We start from the raw sequence: 14740 nt of genomic DNA, 5'->3' as shown, positions 1-14740 counted from the left end.
ATTGTGAGCACTTGTCAGTATCATTGTGTAGTTTCTTTAATGTACATTTCATAAGCTGTGGTTCTTAATTATAATGTGATCAAGTTAGTTTTCATGGTTAGCATTTTTTAGTCTGTCTTACTCTACAGTCACAAAGACAGCTAACTGTATTTTCTACTAAGAATTTGAAGTTTGCTTTTGTCATCTAAGAGCTTAATCCACGTATTAAAGTTCTCCAGAGAAACAAATGTCGATGTGTAGAGAGATTGTAGGGGTGGGCAAGAGTGAAAGGGTAGGTGGGCCGGTTGGAGACCCAGGGAAGAGTTGCACTTGGAGGTGGAATTCCTCCTCCCACGGTGGACCTCAGGTTTTTCTCGTAAGGCCTTCAACTGAGTGAGACCCACCCCTGTGGGGAATAGTCGGCTTTACTCAAAGTCTACTGCATTTTCAGTGTTATTCACGTCTAAAAAATACCTTCACAGCAATATGAAAACTGGTGTTTGGCCAAAAACTGGATACCATAGTCTAGCCAAGTTGACACGTAAGATTGACCCTCATAATCTGTGTGGAGTTGTGTTTTTGTCTAGAGGTCAGAAGTCTCCCCCCCCCTTTTTCCGTATGCGTATCCAGTTTTTTCAGCCCCTTTTAGCCCCCACCATACCTGTCATGACAGTCATATTTAAGTTTCACCCACATTGAGGTTTTTCTGGGCTCTTTATATTTTTAAATTGTTAACACAGGCTTATGATTTGAAGAAGAAAAAAGTCAAGGCTGTTGATGAGAAACAGTGGTATGCTTGTCCCTCCCCAGCTGCTTCCTGCTTTCTAAAAGCAGCTAACCTCTGGTCATTTATTTATTTTGCCAGTTACCTCCATAATGCAGTTTCTTGTTTTTGTTTTTTTTTTTCCATAATGCAGTTTTTATTGTGCTACTTCTTGACTTTAACATGTGTGATGTATTGATTTCACCTAATAAGAATTTTGGACGCGTGTTGTCACACACCTCACCATAGTCAATTCTCTTATCATTACAATTTAAACAATTGGGATAAAGAGAAATGTTGCTTATACGATTTCTTTGTGAGCTGATAAAAGCTGACATGCTTATTTTTACCTTCCTTTCTGAGTCCTGGTAGGATGTTTTTATGTACAGAATATTTTTAAATTGTTCTAGTTTAATTTGTCTAATGAATGAGACAATACTGATACTGAAAGAATTTTTGTGAGTCTAGACATTTGGATTTCAGTTTCTACTGTCCACAAGCTGTATGAGTTTGGTAAGTCATTTAAGGCTTTGTTCATGTAAATTAAGAGTTGTGCTAGAACACGTCAACAGTTCTAAGCTGTGTGGCCCTTTCCTTGATTTTACTGAGCTAAAGCCCAGCACATTTCTGCTGCAGCAGTGAACCAGGAGCAACAAATTCTGAGGTTCAAATGCCATCTCTCATTAATTGCTTAGACCAATGTGATGGAATGCTCCCGGGCACCTGGCTGGTCTGAACAGGCAGGCATGATTACTTTGCCTAATGGCCTTCCTATGTGGTAGCCAAATGGCTGTCATAAAATATTTCTTGTATGGCTCCTGGAGTTTGAAATTTGAGATTTTATGGCTTTCAGATTTTTATTTTAAAATCTACTTGATTGTAAAGTCTTTCTAGCGCTGCAGAAGGCCTCTGATGTCTCGGGTATAGTCTATGATAATAGGAGTAGTAAGAGAAGCATATTTTAAATAGTGCTTAGTTCATTTGTTGAGCATCAACTATGAGATGACCACTAGAGAGGGGACACAGTGAGCAAGGCTGAAGGATCCTCAGTGACAACCTAAGGTTAAGGAGGGAGGACAAGAGACATTTAACGTAGTGAATACTGTGTAGTTACTACATAGAAATACAAAGAAGATGCAGTAAGTTACCAGTACAAAGTGCCATTTGGATTAAAGATAAATATTGGTAGAACTAGAAAAGAGTTCATGGAGGAATTGGCCTTCAGCAAGAGGTAGATTTTTTACTTTTTATTTTTTGATTGAAGTATTGAAGTAATTGATTTATAATACTGTGTTCCAGGTATCCAGCAAAATGATTCAGTTGTATATATTCCTTTTAAAAACCTTTTCCATTATAGATTATTATAAGATACTGGATATAGTTCCCTGTGCTAGACAGTAAATCCTTGTTTATTTTATACACAGTAGTTTCCCCTCCTCCCACCTTCCCCTTTGGTAGCTGTAAATTTATTTTCTGTCTGAGTCAGTTTTGTAATTCATTTATATGTTTTTCAGATTCCACGTGTAAGTGATAACAATATTTGTCTTTCTCTGACTTCACTAGGTCCATTCGTTGTTGCTGCAGATGGCAGCACACCATTTTTTATGGCTGAGTAGTATTCGTGTTTGTATGTGTGTGCGCGTGTGTGTGTATCACATCTTTATTCATTCATCTGTTGATGGACACTTACGTTGCTTCCATATCTTGGCTATTGTAAACAGTGCTACTGTGAACGTTGGGGTGCACGTTTTGAATTAGAGTTTTCATCTTTTCTGGATGTATGCACAGGAATGGGATTGCTGGATCATATGGTAACTTAATTTTTAGTTTTTAAAGGAATCTCCATACTGTTTTCCATAGTGGCTGCACCAATTTATAGTCCCATCAACAGTGTAGGAGGGTTCCCTTTTCTCCACACCCTCTGCAGCCTTTATTATTTGTAGAATTTTTGATGATGGCCATTCTGACTGGTGTGAGGTGATACCTCATTGTACTTTGATATGCATTTCTCTAACAATTAGTGATGCTGAACATCTTTTCATGTGCCTGTTTGACCATCTGTATCTCTTAGAAATGCCTATTGAGGTTTCTGCCCATTTTTTGATTGGGTTGTTTTGGTTTTTTTGGTATTGAGTTGTATATTTTGGAAATTAACTCCTTTACTTTTTTTTGATTATGAAAATACTCAGACCTAAGAAAAGTTGAAAAAATAATGCAATTAACACCCACATACTCTTCATCAGTATATACCACTTGTTAATATTTTGATGCATTTGCTTTATTCCATCATTACTTCATTTATTTTTCTGGTGAACCGTTGGAAAGTTGCAGGCATCCTGACAGTTTTGATACTTTGGCTAAAAGATTTCAGCATCTGTGTCCTAAGAATAAAGGTATTCATCTTTGTACAAACTACCATGTACAGAATAAATAAACAACAAGGTCCTATGTATAGCGCAGGGAACTGTATTCAATGACATGTAATGAAAAAATATGCAAAAGTGTGTGTGTGTATGTATGTGTATATATATTATATATATGTAATAACAATCACTATGCTGTACACCAGAAACTAACACAAAATTGTAAATCAACTATACTTCAATTAAAAGTGGGGTGAAAAAACACTAAACTGGAAGCCAAAAAGATACTCACCTTTATAATCACAATACCACTGTTACACCTAAGAAAATGAATATTAATTCACTAACATGCAGTCCATATTAAAATTTCTCTGATTTTCTCTCCCAGCACGTTTTACTGAGTAGTTTTAGGATCTATTGATTCTTGCCTGAAGGATAGTAATAACATTGGGAGTTGTAAAATGGGGATTTTATAATTCCTTTCTCCATTTACTAGCTGGCATTCTCTCAAGGGAAGTGTTCCTTCTCATATGACGGTGAACCATAGATTGCAAAGTCAGCAATGGAAAGGTGCTCCTGGTGTAACTTCGGGGGAAACCAGGTGTAGGCTTCCGAGCTCTCTCCTAGGGGATTCACACAGGACACTTGAATATTCCAGCAGTGAATTTTAGCAGTCCACCAAGAAAGCTCATTAGAAATTCTGTGCCCAAGGGTTTTATTGGGGCTGGTCACATGGGCACCGTCTGCCTAGCATGTACCAAAATTCCACGCTCCCAGAAGGAAGCAGGTGTTCAGCGTAAGCCACATTGTACAAATAGCTTTAGGCAGAACATTTTTATGTCAATGTTGGGAACTGTTTACCAATCAAGTTCCCAGGTGTCAGTCAGGGGCTAACATTGCAAGCGGGCTTTCTCGGGATAGCAGCAGCCCCAGCCCTGCTGTATTAACTCTCCTGCACAGGCACAGTTAGCAGGGTGACACCAACATGCAGTATTGACCTCAGTCGTGCTCCGCCACGGTCCTGCGTTTAGCCAGTTAAATCCCAAAGATCCATTTTAGAAAGATGGCTTCCACAGTTTCTGTCTGAAGCTATTTTATTTGACCAAGGCATCAACTCAGGCCCGGCATAGCCCTGGCCCATGAACGGAAGCTGACCTGAAGACCTTCCTGAGCTGAGGCCGCGTGATGGTACAGTCGTGTGGTATACTGTCACAGCTAATGAACCAATATCGATACATCGTTATTGACTAAGGTCCATACGTCATTCAGATTTCCTTTGCTGTTTTCTTGTTTGTTTTTTACTTTTCTTTCCCCCGTGAAGTTTTTTTAGTGTTAATGTCCTTTTTCTGTTCCAAGATGGCGTCTAGGATACCATGTTCGTCATCACATCTCCTCAGGCTCCTCTGGACTGTGACGGTTTCTTAGACTATCCTTGTTTGTAATGACCTTGATAGTTTTGAGGGAAATCAATTAGGTTATTAAAAATATTTTTTTTTATTGAAGAATAGTTGATTTACAATGTGTTATTTTCTGGTATACAGCAAAGTGATTCAATTGTACACAGACACACAGACACACACACATACACACACGCATATACTTTTTCACATTCTTTTCCATTATGGTATATTACAAGACACTGAATATAGTTCCTTTTGTTATATATTAGGACCTTGTTGTTTATCTATTTTATATATAGTAATTTGTATCTGCTAACCCCAAACTCCTAATTTATCACCCCCATCCTTCCTGGTGGTAACCATAAGATGTTTTCTATGTCTGAGAGTCTGTTTCTGTTTTATAATTTCATTTGTATCATATTTTAGATTCCACATGTAAGTGGTATATGGTATTTGTCTTTCTCTGTCTACTTAGTATAATAGTTTCTAGATCCATTCATGTTGCTGCAGATAGCATTTCTTTTTAATGGCTGAGTAGTATTTCATTGTCTATGTCTACCACATTTTCTTTATCCATTCATCTGTTAGTGGACCTTTGTTTGTTTCCACGTCTTGGCTATTGTAAATAGTGCTGCTATGAACACTGGGGTGCATGTATCTTTTCCAATTAGGGAAAACTACAGAGGTGAAGTACCATTCTTGTCACATGATATCAGGAGTACATACTCTCAACATGAATTATTGCTGTTGACACTCATCTTGATCACTGGCCTGAGGTAGCATTTGTCAGGCTTCTCTGCTGTAAGGTTACTCTCCCCTCCATCTCCTTCCACACTGTATTCTTCGGAAGGAAATCACTATTCATACCTCCCAATAAAGGGGTGGGACATTATGCTCACCTGCTTGAAGGTAGAGTATCTATATAAATTATTTGGAATTCTTCTGCACAGAAGATTTGTATATTCTTCATTTAATTATGTATTCAGGTACCTATTTAGATCCGTATGGACTCATGGTTAATCGTTTTATACTTGGGGTTATAATCCAGTATATTTCTTATTTCAGATTGTTTCAGCTTTGGCCACTGGGGGCTCTTTCACTTGGCTCATGTGTTCCTTTGCTGTGCCCTCAGTTGAGCAGGTGTTTGTGTACATGTGTATTTATTGGCACTACAAGATGCTCTGTGCTTACCTTACCTTGTGTATTTTATTTCCTGACCCAGCCCTAGAAATAGTCCTAGTTTTTTGTTTTTAGTTTTACAAGTTATATATACACATATATATACACACACACACATAGATACGTATACTGGATATAAGTCCTTTGTAGGACAGATGAATCGTAAATTTCCTCTTCTATTCTTTAGCTTTTCACTCTCTTAAATGATGGCTTTTGATGGAAAAAAAAAAGCCCCACATGCACTAGGTTGTCTTCTGTGACAGTGGCTGTCAAAGTTTTTCCATGTTTCAGCTACTTCGACCAGGAACATATCCTCTGAGTTCCTTACCTCACTCACTTTCACTTATGAAAATTCCAATCCTAAGAGGTTGTCAAGGAGAGAGAATTTCCCCTTCCCCCACTTTTGACTGGACTACTAATAAAATTGACACATGACAGATTAATGAGAAAAACTAACAGATTTTAATTTGTGCACATAGAGGTCTCAGAACTGGGACATAAGAAGTAGCCAAACCAGGCAGTTTTTATACTTTTTAGACAAACTTGAGGAATTGACAGGACAAAGAAACTTAGGCTTTGAGTGCTTAATAAGTGAATCTAAACAGAATTTGGGCTTGGGGTAGTAAATTAAAGACAGAAGTTTTGTTTATACAGGCTTCTTGGTTCTGAATTCCCTGTCTCTGGTGATAAGGATGTTTTTCAACCTCTTGGTACAGGAGGGCACCTTTCAAATGGAAGATTTATTTCCTGCTTTCAGGGAGGTTGAGAGGATGGTCAAAGTGTCCTTGCATTTGCAATTTCTTAGGTAATTTTAATTCAAAATAATGAACTCCACTGAGGCCCGATTTTGGGGTGGGTGACTGCTCTGGGCCCCAGCAGTGGTACCACTCTAACCCTTGTTTTGGTCCAGGGCGGACTTCACCTACTACACAGCTTGCCCTTGTGCACTGAAGCCTCCTGGAAGCTTTCCCTTTGTGTTCTATTCCTGTCCTGTTCTGACCCTCTGCTCCACTGCTCAGTGTACTCAGCTTCTAATCTTAGTGACAAAATCCAGCCTCTCTGCTTTTGCCACTGACTTGGCAGTTCTAATCACACAACGCGCTCCTGCCCTCTGGTGCTTTTGTGCCATGGCCTCTCCTTGTCCAGGTCCTGGTCCTGGGATCCTGGCTTTCACTACGTGGCCAGCTTTGCCCGTGTCTCCTGGAAGGGAGGGATCAGACTATGGAAGCTGAAGTAAAAATTAGTACTACTGTTGATACTCAGAACGTATTGAGTTCCCTGGCTGGCTCAGCACTGTTTGATCTATGTGAGGACACGAGAAACTACCATCCTTATCTTGAGGTGCTTTGCAGTCTTCTTGGGAAGGTAAACCATCCAAGAGAAACAAATTAGAAAAGAACATAAGGATATAAATCATATTTTATTAAGGGCTAGTTTGTGTGATAAGGATGACAAGTTCTAGAAATTCAAGAAGTGAGAAGACCTGAGGGCCGGAGAAGTGGTGATGAGCTGGAACTTGAGCAGAAGGATGAGCACCCAGGCAGCCTGCGGAGCAGGAGCAGAGATGGGGCAGCAGGACAGAAAGCCTGACTGCCCTGGGCTGAGGGGATGGTAGAAAGACAGCGAATGAAGTGGGAAAGGTCAGGGGTGGAAAGGTCTTGAGACACACTTTGGGGAGTTTCGGACTTAATTCTGATGGGCAATAGGGAAACGTGGCTTTGTGAGGAGAGGAGAGACAAGAAGAAAGAATGACAAACTAAGAACTGGTGAAGGTGAGAAAGAGGGATGCAGAGATCAGAGTTTAAAACACGTGAAAGGAAAATTGGTGATTTTACTGGGCATTTGTTCTTTTTGCCACCCACCATCCATTTATTCTATTTCAGTGAAGAGATCCCTAATTCCCTCTGCGGAAGCCTCCCTTTCTTCCACAACTTTCCTGGAAAACAATTTGACAGTTTTATTTCAAAAACCTAGAAAAACGGTTATATTATTTGACATGTAATTCCACATGAGGAATTTTAACAAAGATTTATATACAAGATCTTTATCACAGTAATATTTCTAAAAGCATTAGGGAAATGCTAAGGAAGTATTGGCATCCCTTGATGGGAAATTATGCAGAAGTTAAAAAATGATAATGAAGAGTTTACTTTTTAATTTTTGGGGGGGGGGTTGAAATAAACTCATATTGTACAAAGTCAGAAGTTCAGAAAGGCATGAAGTGAAGAGTAGGCCACCCTCCCTGCTATGTCCCTCTGCCCCTGCCCCTCCCTACAAGGGATTATTTAAAACGTGTGTGTGTGTCTATTCCTTTTCCTCCTCTCCCAAACAGCAGTTTGTTTTCCATCTTGTTCGGTTTTTTTTTTTCCACTTAATATCTGGGTGATTGTTCCATATCAAAACGCACAGCCTCCTCACTTTTTTAATGCTTGAATATGATTTCATGGTATAGATATATCATGATTTATTAAGCTATTTCTTCACTGATGACATCGAGTTCAAATCTTTTGCTGGAATAACCACGCTGCTATAAATAACTACACATATTTCATTTTGCACATGTGAGGACATATTTGAAGGGTAAATTCTTCAGCATGGAATTGTTGGGTCAAAATATAGGAACATTTTAAATTTTGATGAAATGGCCAAATTTCTCTTCACAGAGATTTTCAATTTTTACCTGTGCCATCAAACTTTTTGTTGGAAAAAATGTATTTGAGACTTTAGAAAATACTAGTGAAATATTGTTAAGTTACAAAAGCAAGGCTCAAAATTTTATGTACAGTAAGAGCTTAATAATGGGAATGTATATTATTGAGAGAGAGAATGCCAAAGTATTAACAGTAGTTAAATGTATTGATCATTAAATTTCATTATTCTATAATTGTTGTGGTAGTCTTATTTAACTTCGTTAGTAAAATATACCAAACTTGTTATAGGCCCTTGGAGATAGTACACATATTACTTGTCTTTTTAGTGACAACACCCGTCCAGGTGATGAGTTTAATAAATGAGAAACGAATGAGGGGTCATTTCTGGCAGTGTGGACAACGATTTGCAATTTGCAATCTTACCACCAGGTGGTGGAAGAGAGTTAAAATTCAGGGGTCTTTGGGGTCTGAGCTTCGAAAATCAAGCACAATGAAATGTGAGAAGTTACAAAACAAATGTTAAAACTTACAGTTAGAATTGTATCTAAAATATTTGTTCCAAATATCCAAAACTTCCAGGAAAAACTTTGATGCTGTCTGTGGCACTTCAGCGTCTTTCATTTCCCTAGTTGGCGCTGTTTCTTACCCCTCCTGTTGTTTAGCCGGCCTTGACGCCCACCGTGGCCTCTGCTGCCCCTAATGGTGCTTCCCTTCCTTCCTTCTAACCTCACTGCTTTCCAAAGAGATGCACAACCAGGGCTGGAGGCCACCTCTCCATCTTTGTTGTTGTGGGTGACTATACAGGTGGGATTTAATCACAGTGGGAGGAGTGGTGGGCTGGTATTACTAGGCAGAACCTTCCAGCTGTCCTTTACTGTACCTCAGCAAGTATCCTTTTACTGTGTCTGGACCAAGCTAAAACCGGCTCAGAGACAAAGCTTGCCTCTCCAGGCCTGGGGTTGCGGGCTGGGCTTGAGAACTCTGTCTTGGTGCTCTTGACCTTCATCCCCCTTTCCTTGAATGGATCTATCCCTGGAGTGAGGGCATGTATTTTGTACCAGAGTGCCATATTACTACAAAGCAGGAATGGGTCTGACTTTTGCCCTGTTTTATGTTTATGAGGGTGTTATATTACAAGAGTGGAGGAAGAGGAAGGAAGCTTGGGGCTCCTACTGCTGGAGTGGGATTGTTGGAAAAGGGTCTCGGGTCTGGATCCTGAGAATGGGCAAGAGTTGGGGAGGAGCTAAGCTCCCAGACACCCCACTGATGAACATGGTGTAAAGGGAAAATAGTATTAATGACTTTTCCGTGACTTTTTAAAAAAAAAATTGAAGTACAGCTGATTTACAATGCTGTATTAGTTTCTGGTGTGCAGCATAGTGATTCAGTTTTTTATTTATGTATTCTTTTCCATTACAGGTTATTACAAGATACTGAATATAGTTCCCTGTGCTATGCAGGAGGACCTTGTTGTTTATTTTATATATAGTAGTTTGTATCTGCTAATCCCAAACTCCTAATTCTTCCTCCCCCTTTTCCCTTTGGTAACCACAAGTTTGTTTTCTATTGAGTCTGTTTCTGTTTTTATAACTGCATTTGTATCACATTTTAGATACCACATATAAATGATACCATAGGATATTTGTTCTTTTCTATCTGACTTACTTAAGTATGATAATCCCTAGGTCCATCCATGTTGCTGCAAATGGTATTATTTCATTCTTTTTATGGCTGAGTAGTATTCCACTGTACATATATACCACAACTTCCTTTTCCATTCATCTGTCAATGGACATTTAGGTTGCTTCCACGTCTTGACTATTGTAAATAGTGCTGCTATGAACATTGAAGTGCAGGTAACTTTCCCAATTAAGGTTTTCCACAGATATATGCCCAGGAGCTGGATCATATGGTAACTCCATTTTCAGTTTTTAAAGGAATCTTTATACTGTTTTCCAAAGTGGCTGCACCGACTTTTATACAAAAATATGCCCAGGGGTTTATCTGTGGCGGTGCCTCTGGGGTCCTGCGCTTGACTCGACGAAGCGTAGCCACCCATGGCGGCCGCTGAGCGTTGACAATGCTTGGGCTTCACCGAGCCCACGTCAGGGCCCCGCGACCACCTCCAATTAAGCGGGGGGTCCTTCCACCACCGCGCTGAGCCTGGATTTCAACTCGAGGAATTGGGAGGAGGGGGCTTTGGGCAGGAACCGAGCCGAGTTCGGGGAGGCGACAGGACCGGTTTCCAATCCTTAAAGGCCTCCCAAAGGACCGGGGGATGTAGGGCTCACTGAGTGGGGTAGCTTGACACCCCTCCGTTCAGCTCGTGGCGGTGCGCGTGGTGTGGGCGTGGCGGCGCGGGGCGGGGCGGGGCTTGGGCGGGGCTTGGGGCGGGGCTTAGCCCGGGGCTGACGGCAGAGCTCCCCGGGCTGCGACTGTCGTTGTCCCGGCGCTCCTGCTCTGGCTCTCTCCGCTCCTGGCGCGCCGACCATGACGCGCTCACTGTTCAAGGCGAACTTTTGGGTGAGTTGGCAGTGCGGGCGGCCCACCGCCGGGCTCGGGAGCTGGGGCCCCGAGGGGAGCCGTGGGCCCCTGTCCCGTGCTCGGGGACAGAACCCGGGCAGTTCTGTCTGCGCCGCGCTCAGTCCCCTGTGCGCCCGCGGGTCGTCGGGGTCCGGACCCCGGGCTCCTCTCCAGCGGCCCCGGACACCGCGGACGGGTGTAGCGGAAGCCACCTTAGAGTCGGGACATTTCCCCCTCACCTCACACTTGGGGAAACCGAGACCCAAAGGGAGGAGCCACCCGTCCGGGGAGAGTCGCCAGTGGCCCCGGAGGCTGCGCCCTGAGCGGATTTGTGGGGACATGTGGTGGAGAACCCGGGGCCAACGTCATCGGGCTGATGGGCTTTCCAGGTCCGCAGAAACGTGCCGCCTGTCTGACCCGGTTAGCGCCCGACTTCCTCCCGCAGACCCTGGAGGGATTCTCTAGCAGGAGCTCTGCCCTGTCCCGGAGCCCCGTCTCCTGAGCCTCTCCCAGCCTTTGCCCCCGCCCGGAAGGCCAGTGCGTGTGTGAGACCCTGCGAGCTGGTGGGGGCATCCGAGCCCGAGAACCGGCCCAGCCCGGAGGCAGCAGGTCTGCCTGCCCCTCTCTATCCAGCCCTCTCCTCGCCACCCGCATCCTCTTACTCCCCAGGTTCTCAACGATCTGTACTTTGTCATTCCGGGGAACCGCCCTCATCCCTTTAGGGCAGCAGCAGGAAGTCAGCAACGCCTCCAGGCTGACCTCTCACTGCCAAGCGGCTCCAGCTCCTTACTTGGAATCCCGCTTGCACCTCACTTAGCTTCATAGCTGCCCAGCAAGTTCCTATCCCCCACTGAGGGCTGCTGGGTGGAGAAAGCTGGCTATGTGGCTTCGGGGACCCAATTTAGACTCTGCCGTGTGAGGCCCCCTTTCCTGGAGTTTTCCAGGGTGCAGGGCTATGGCAGCTCCGGAGAGAAGGTGAGCATCCTTACAGCCGGGCCCTCACGGAGGCCTGGGCATTCTTCAGGTGGAATATAAGACTTCTGGGTCCCATGACAGGCATTGTGGGAAAAAGCAGGGCAGAGACGCCTTTCTTCCCCTCCAAGTGTGACTCTCAGTTTTCAGATCTCTGCCCAGTGTTTTCTGTTTAGGGAACCCTTTCCTGATTGTGTCCAATAGCACATGCTCTGTTTCTTCATAGCATTTGTCAGTTTTTGGTTTTGAGTTTGAGGGCCTCCAAGCATGTGAGCACCTTGTGGACAGGTCCTGTACTGGCTTTCAATGCCACTGCCCCTCGCACAGGCTGAAAGCACAGTGGGTTCTCAGCAAATAGTTGTTGAATAAGTTTACTAGATCTGTAAGGCCAACAAGGCTTGAGATGGGGTGAGAGCTGTAGCCTTCATCCTTAGAGGCTCCCAGGCCACACTAAAGCAGCCCCCCAGCTGTCCCCAACGCAGACTCGTAGATGTGGCTAGGGGAGGGGGCAGACAGGAGGTCTGGGTTGGGAGTTAGAGGTTGGGTGAAGGTCCAAGGGAGAGAACTTTCTGGATTTATACTTTATTTTCCTCTGAGCTTATACTTTCAGAAGATATGAAATCCTGAGAGATAGTTTGCAGAGGTATCTTTCATCTCTAATTTCCTGTAATACTTTGTCAAATAATATAAAGCTAACAATAATAGCTAAGTTTCCTGTGTATAGAATCTGTGGCAAGCACGGTTCTAAACACATACCATTTAAGTCTCACATCTGCCCTATGGAGTATCTTATCAACTATCCCATTTTACAGATGAGGAAACTGAGTGGCAGAGAGGTTAAGCAATATTCCCAAGGCAGTAGAGCTATCAGATAGTGGAGCAGGACTCTGCATGGACCAAACGCTCAGTGAGTGCTTTCGACAGGGCTGGGGCTCAGCAAGAGCATCCCTTTGGCGCTGTGGGAGGTAGATAGATGGTGGACCACCATTTGCCTCTTCGTGTGAATATCTTTCTCCTTCAGCTCTAACCATGAGCTATTGTGGAGGGGAGGAGGGGTTGCACTGGGTACCACATCCACTGAGCCCCCAGCACTGAGATGGTACTTGGCATATGGATGCTCAGAAATTGGGCAGATGGGACAGTCAGCTTAGATTTGGGAGAAAAGGGGCAGAAGGGAAACCACTGGAGACCTCAGGGCTGCCTGCAAGGCTCTCCCGCTCTCAGAGGTAGGGGTGGGTCAAGGCTGTTGTTAGCACCGAGGGGATGGAAATAACTTTCCTGCTTCAAGGACAAGAAGGTTGTGATTAAGGTAGAAAACTTTGGAAACACAAGTGGGCATCAGCTGATTGAATTAAATAAATATTTTAAATACCTTCTCTGTATGAGGAGCTCTAATGAAGGTGGCATTTGCAAGGGTAGGATCACCCCCTTGGCTTGAAGGTGGCTTCCTCAGGAGGAAGCCGGCAGGGAGGGCAGGCTTTGGCCTTGAATACCTGTTCTCAGGGATGCAGAGAAGGAAGGGGAGGGAGATGGGAGAGTCTGGCAGGGGCCAAGAAAACAGGGGTAGAAAGGGTCTGTTCCAGGGTGGAAATCATAGGGAAGGGACAGGAGGAGACAGACAGGAGGAAGGGCAGAGGGTGGAAGAGGATAAAGCCACAGGACAAGGTCACTAATTGGAGCGGAGTCATAGGGGAGAGGATAGGAGGGCTCGGAGGATGCTCTGTGTAAGGTCAGCTGGAGAGTGAGGTGCGGGCCCCAGAAATAAGGAAGTCAGAATGAGGAGCTAGTTTGTGAGGAAAGAAGGAGGAGGAGGAGGCAGAAGTGATATTAACAATATTTAACCACAGGGGTAGCACTGGCGAGGACCAAGGCTGCACCACCCTGAACCACCCTCCCTGGCAATCACCGCCCCCAGGACCATGCCAGGGTTGCTGGATATGGGGAGGGCTTGGGGCGGGAACAGGCTGCCAGGCAGCAGGGACTGGGAGTATTTTAATATTTTAACAACCAATGCGAACATGTCAATGAGTGTGCTCTGATGTCTGGTGGTCAACATTCTGGATTTGAGAGGCTGGTGGAGATGGCCCTGGCACCTTGGAAAGGGTGTCCAGGCAAGAGAGTGCATAGAACAGCATAATGAACAGAAGGGTCATCAGTCACCAGCAGAGGCTCTGAGGTCATCAGGCCAAGTTTGGATCCTAGGTCTGTCCCTTATAGCTGGGTGACCTTGGGCAGGTGACTTCAGCTCCCCAAGACTAAGGTTTTCCATGTATAAAAATGAGGCTAATAACAGTGTCTACTTATAGGGCTGCTGTGAGGATTCAATCAGAGTTCAGTATGTGCCTGGCACATAGCGAGCACTTGTGATTGTCAGCTTTTATCAGCACAGAGCGACAGTTTAAAGAAATGGGTGATGGTCACTCCAGAAGAAAGAATCAACAGATAAGAGGTCCCCAGAGAAGCTCTCTTGGTGAATACCTGTGTTTAGACACAGGGAGGGAGGGAACAGATAAAGAGAGGCAGAGGTGTAGGGATTCAGTCCTCGCAGGAGCCATCACAGATCCAGGAGAGGAAGGTTCCATGGAAGCCAAGAGGCCCATCGGAAATTAGGTACACGTTGCAGAAAAAGTACGAGTCAGCACATACTTTATACATAATCGTAGACAAATGCCTAGCGGAAAACTTGTTTAAAGGAAGCTTTCAGTGGATCTGCTTGAAAAGCGAATACTCAGTGTTCTTCAAAATTGGAATGGTTCCCAGCTGAGTTTGCCTGACACAAACATGCCTGTCCTATTTCTCACCCAGTGGTCCTAGGTGTGCCTTTGTGACCGTGTGGTTAAGCGGGTAGTTTCTCTTGGTTAATGTTGGTGGTACCTTGTCAGAACAAGAGAGTGACCATGGATGTGGTTT

The 14740-nt window shown here is 43.9% G+C and overlaps 1 protein-coding gene across 1 annotated transcript in view; it reads left to right on the top strand.

The window, feature by feature from the left end:
• The first annotated feature begins 10737 nt into the window (after positions 1 to 10737).
• Positions 10738 to 14740, top strand: part of PSTPIP2 (proline-serine-threonine phosphatase interacting protein 2) — a 74396-nt gene continuing 70393 nt past the window's right edge. The window contains exon 1 of the mRNA XM_072952287.1: positions 10738 to 10858. Within this exon, the coding sequence (XP_072808388.1) occupies positions 10826 to 10858 (33 nt within the window). The 5' untranslated portion in view covers positions 10738 to 10825. The remainder of the gene's footprint in view (positions 10859 to 14740) is intronic.

This window comes from Vicugna pacos, chromosome 30 (genome assembly GCF_048564905.1).
Source record: "Vicugna pacos chromosome 30, VicPac4, whole genome shotgun sequence".
NCBI classification, from domain to species: Eukaryota; Metazoa; Chordata; class Mammalia; order Artiodactyla; family Camelidae; genus Vicugna; species Vicugna pacos.
Note: the sequence above shows the minus strand (reverse complement) of the source record. Positions and strands in the feature narration are given on the sequence as shown.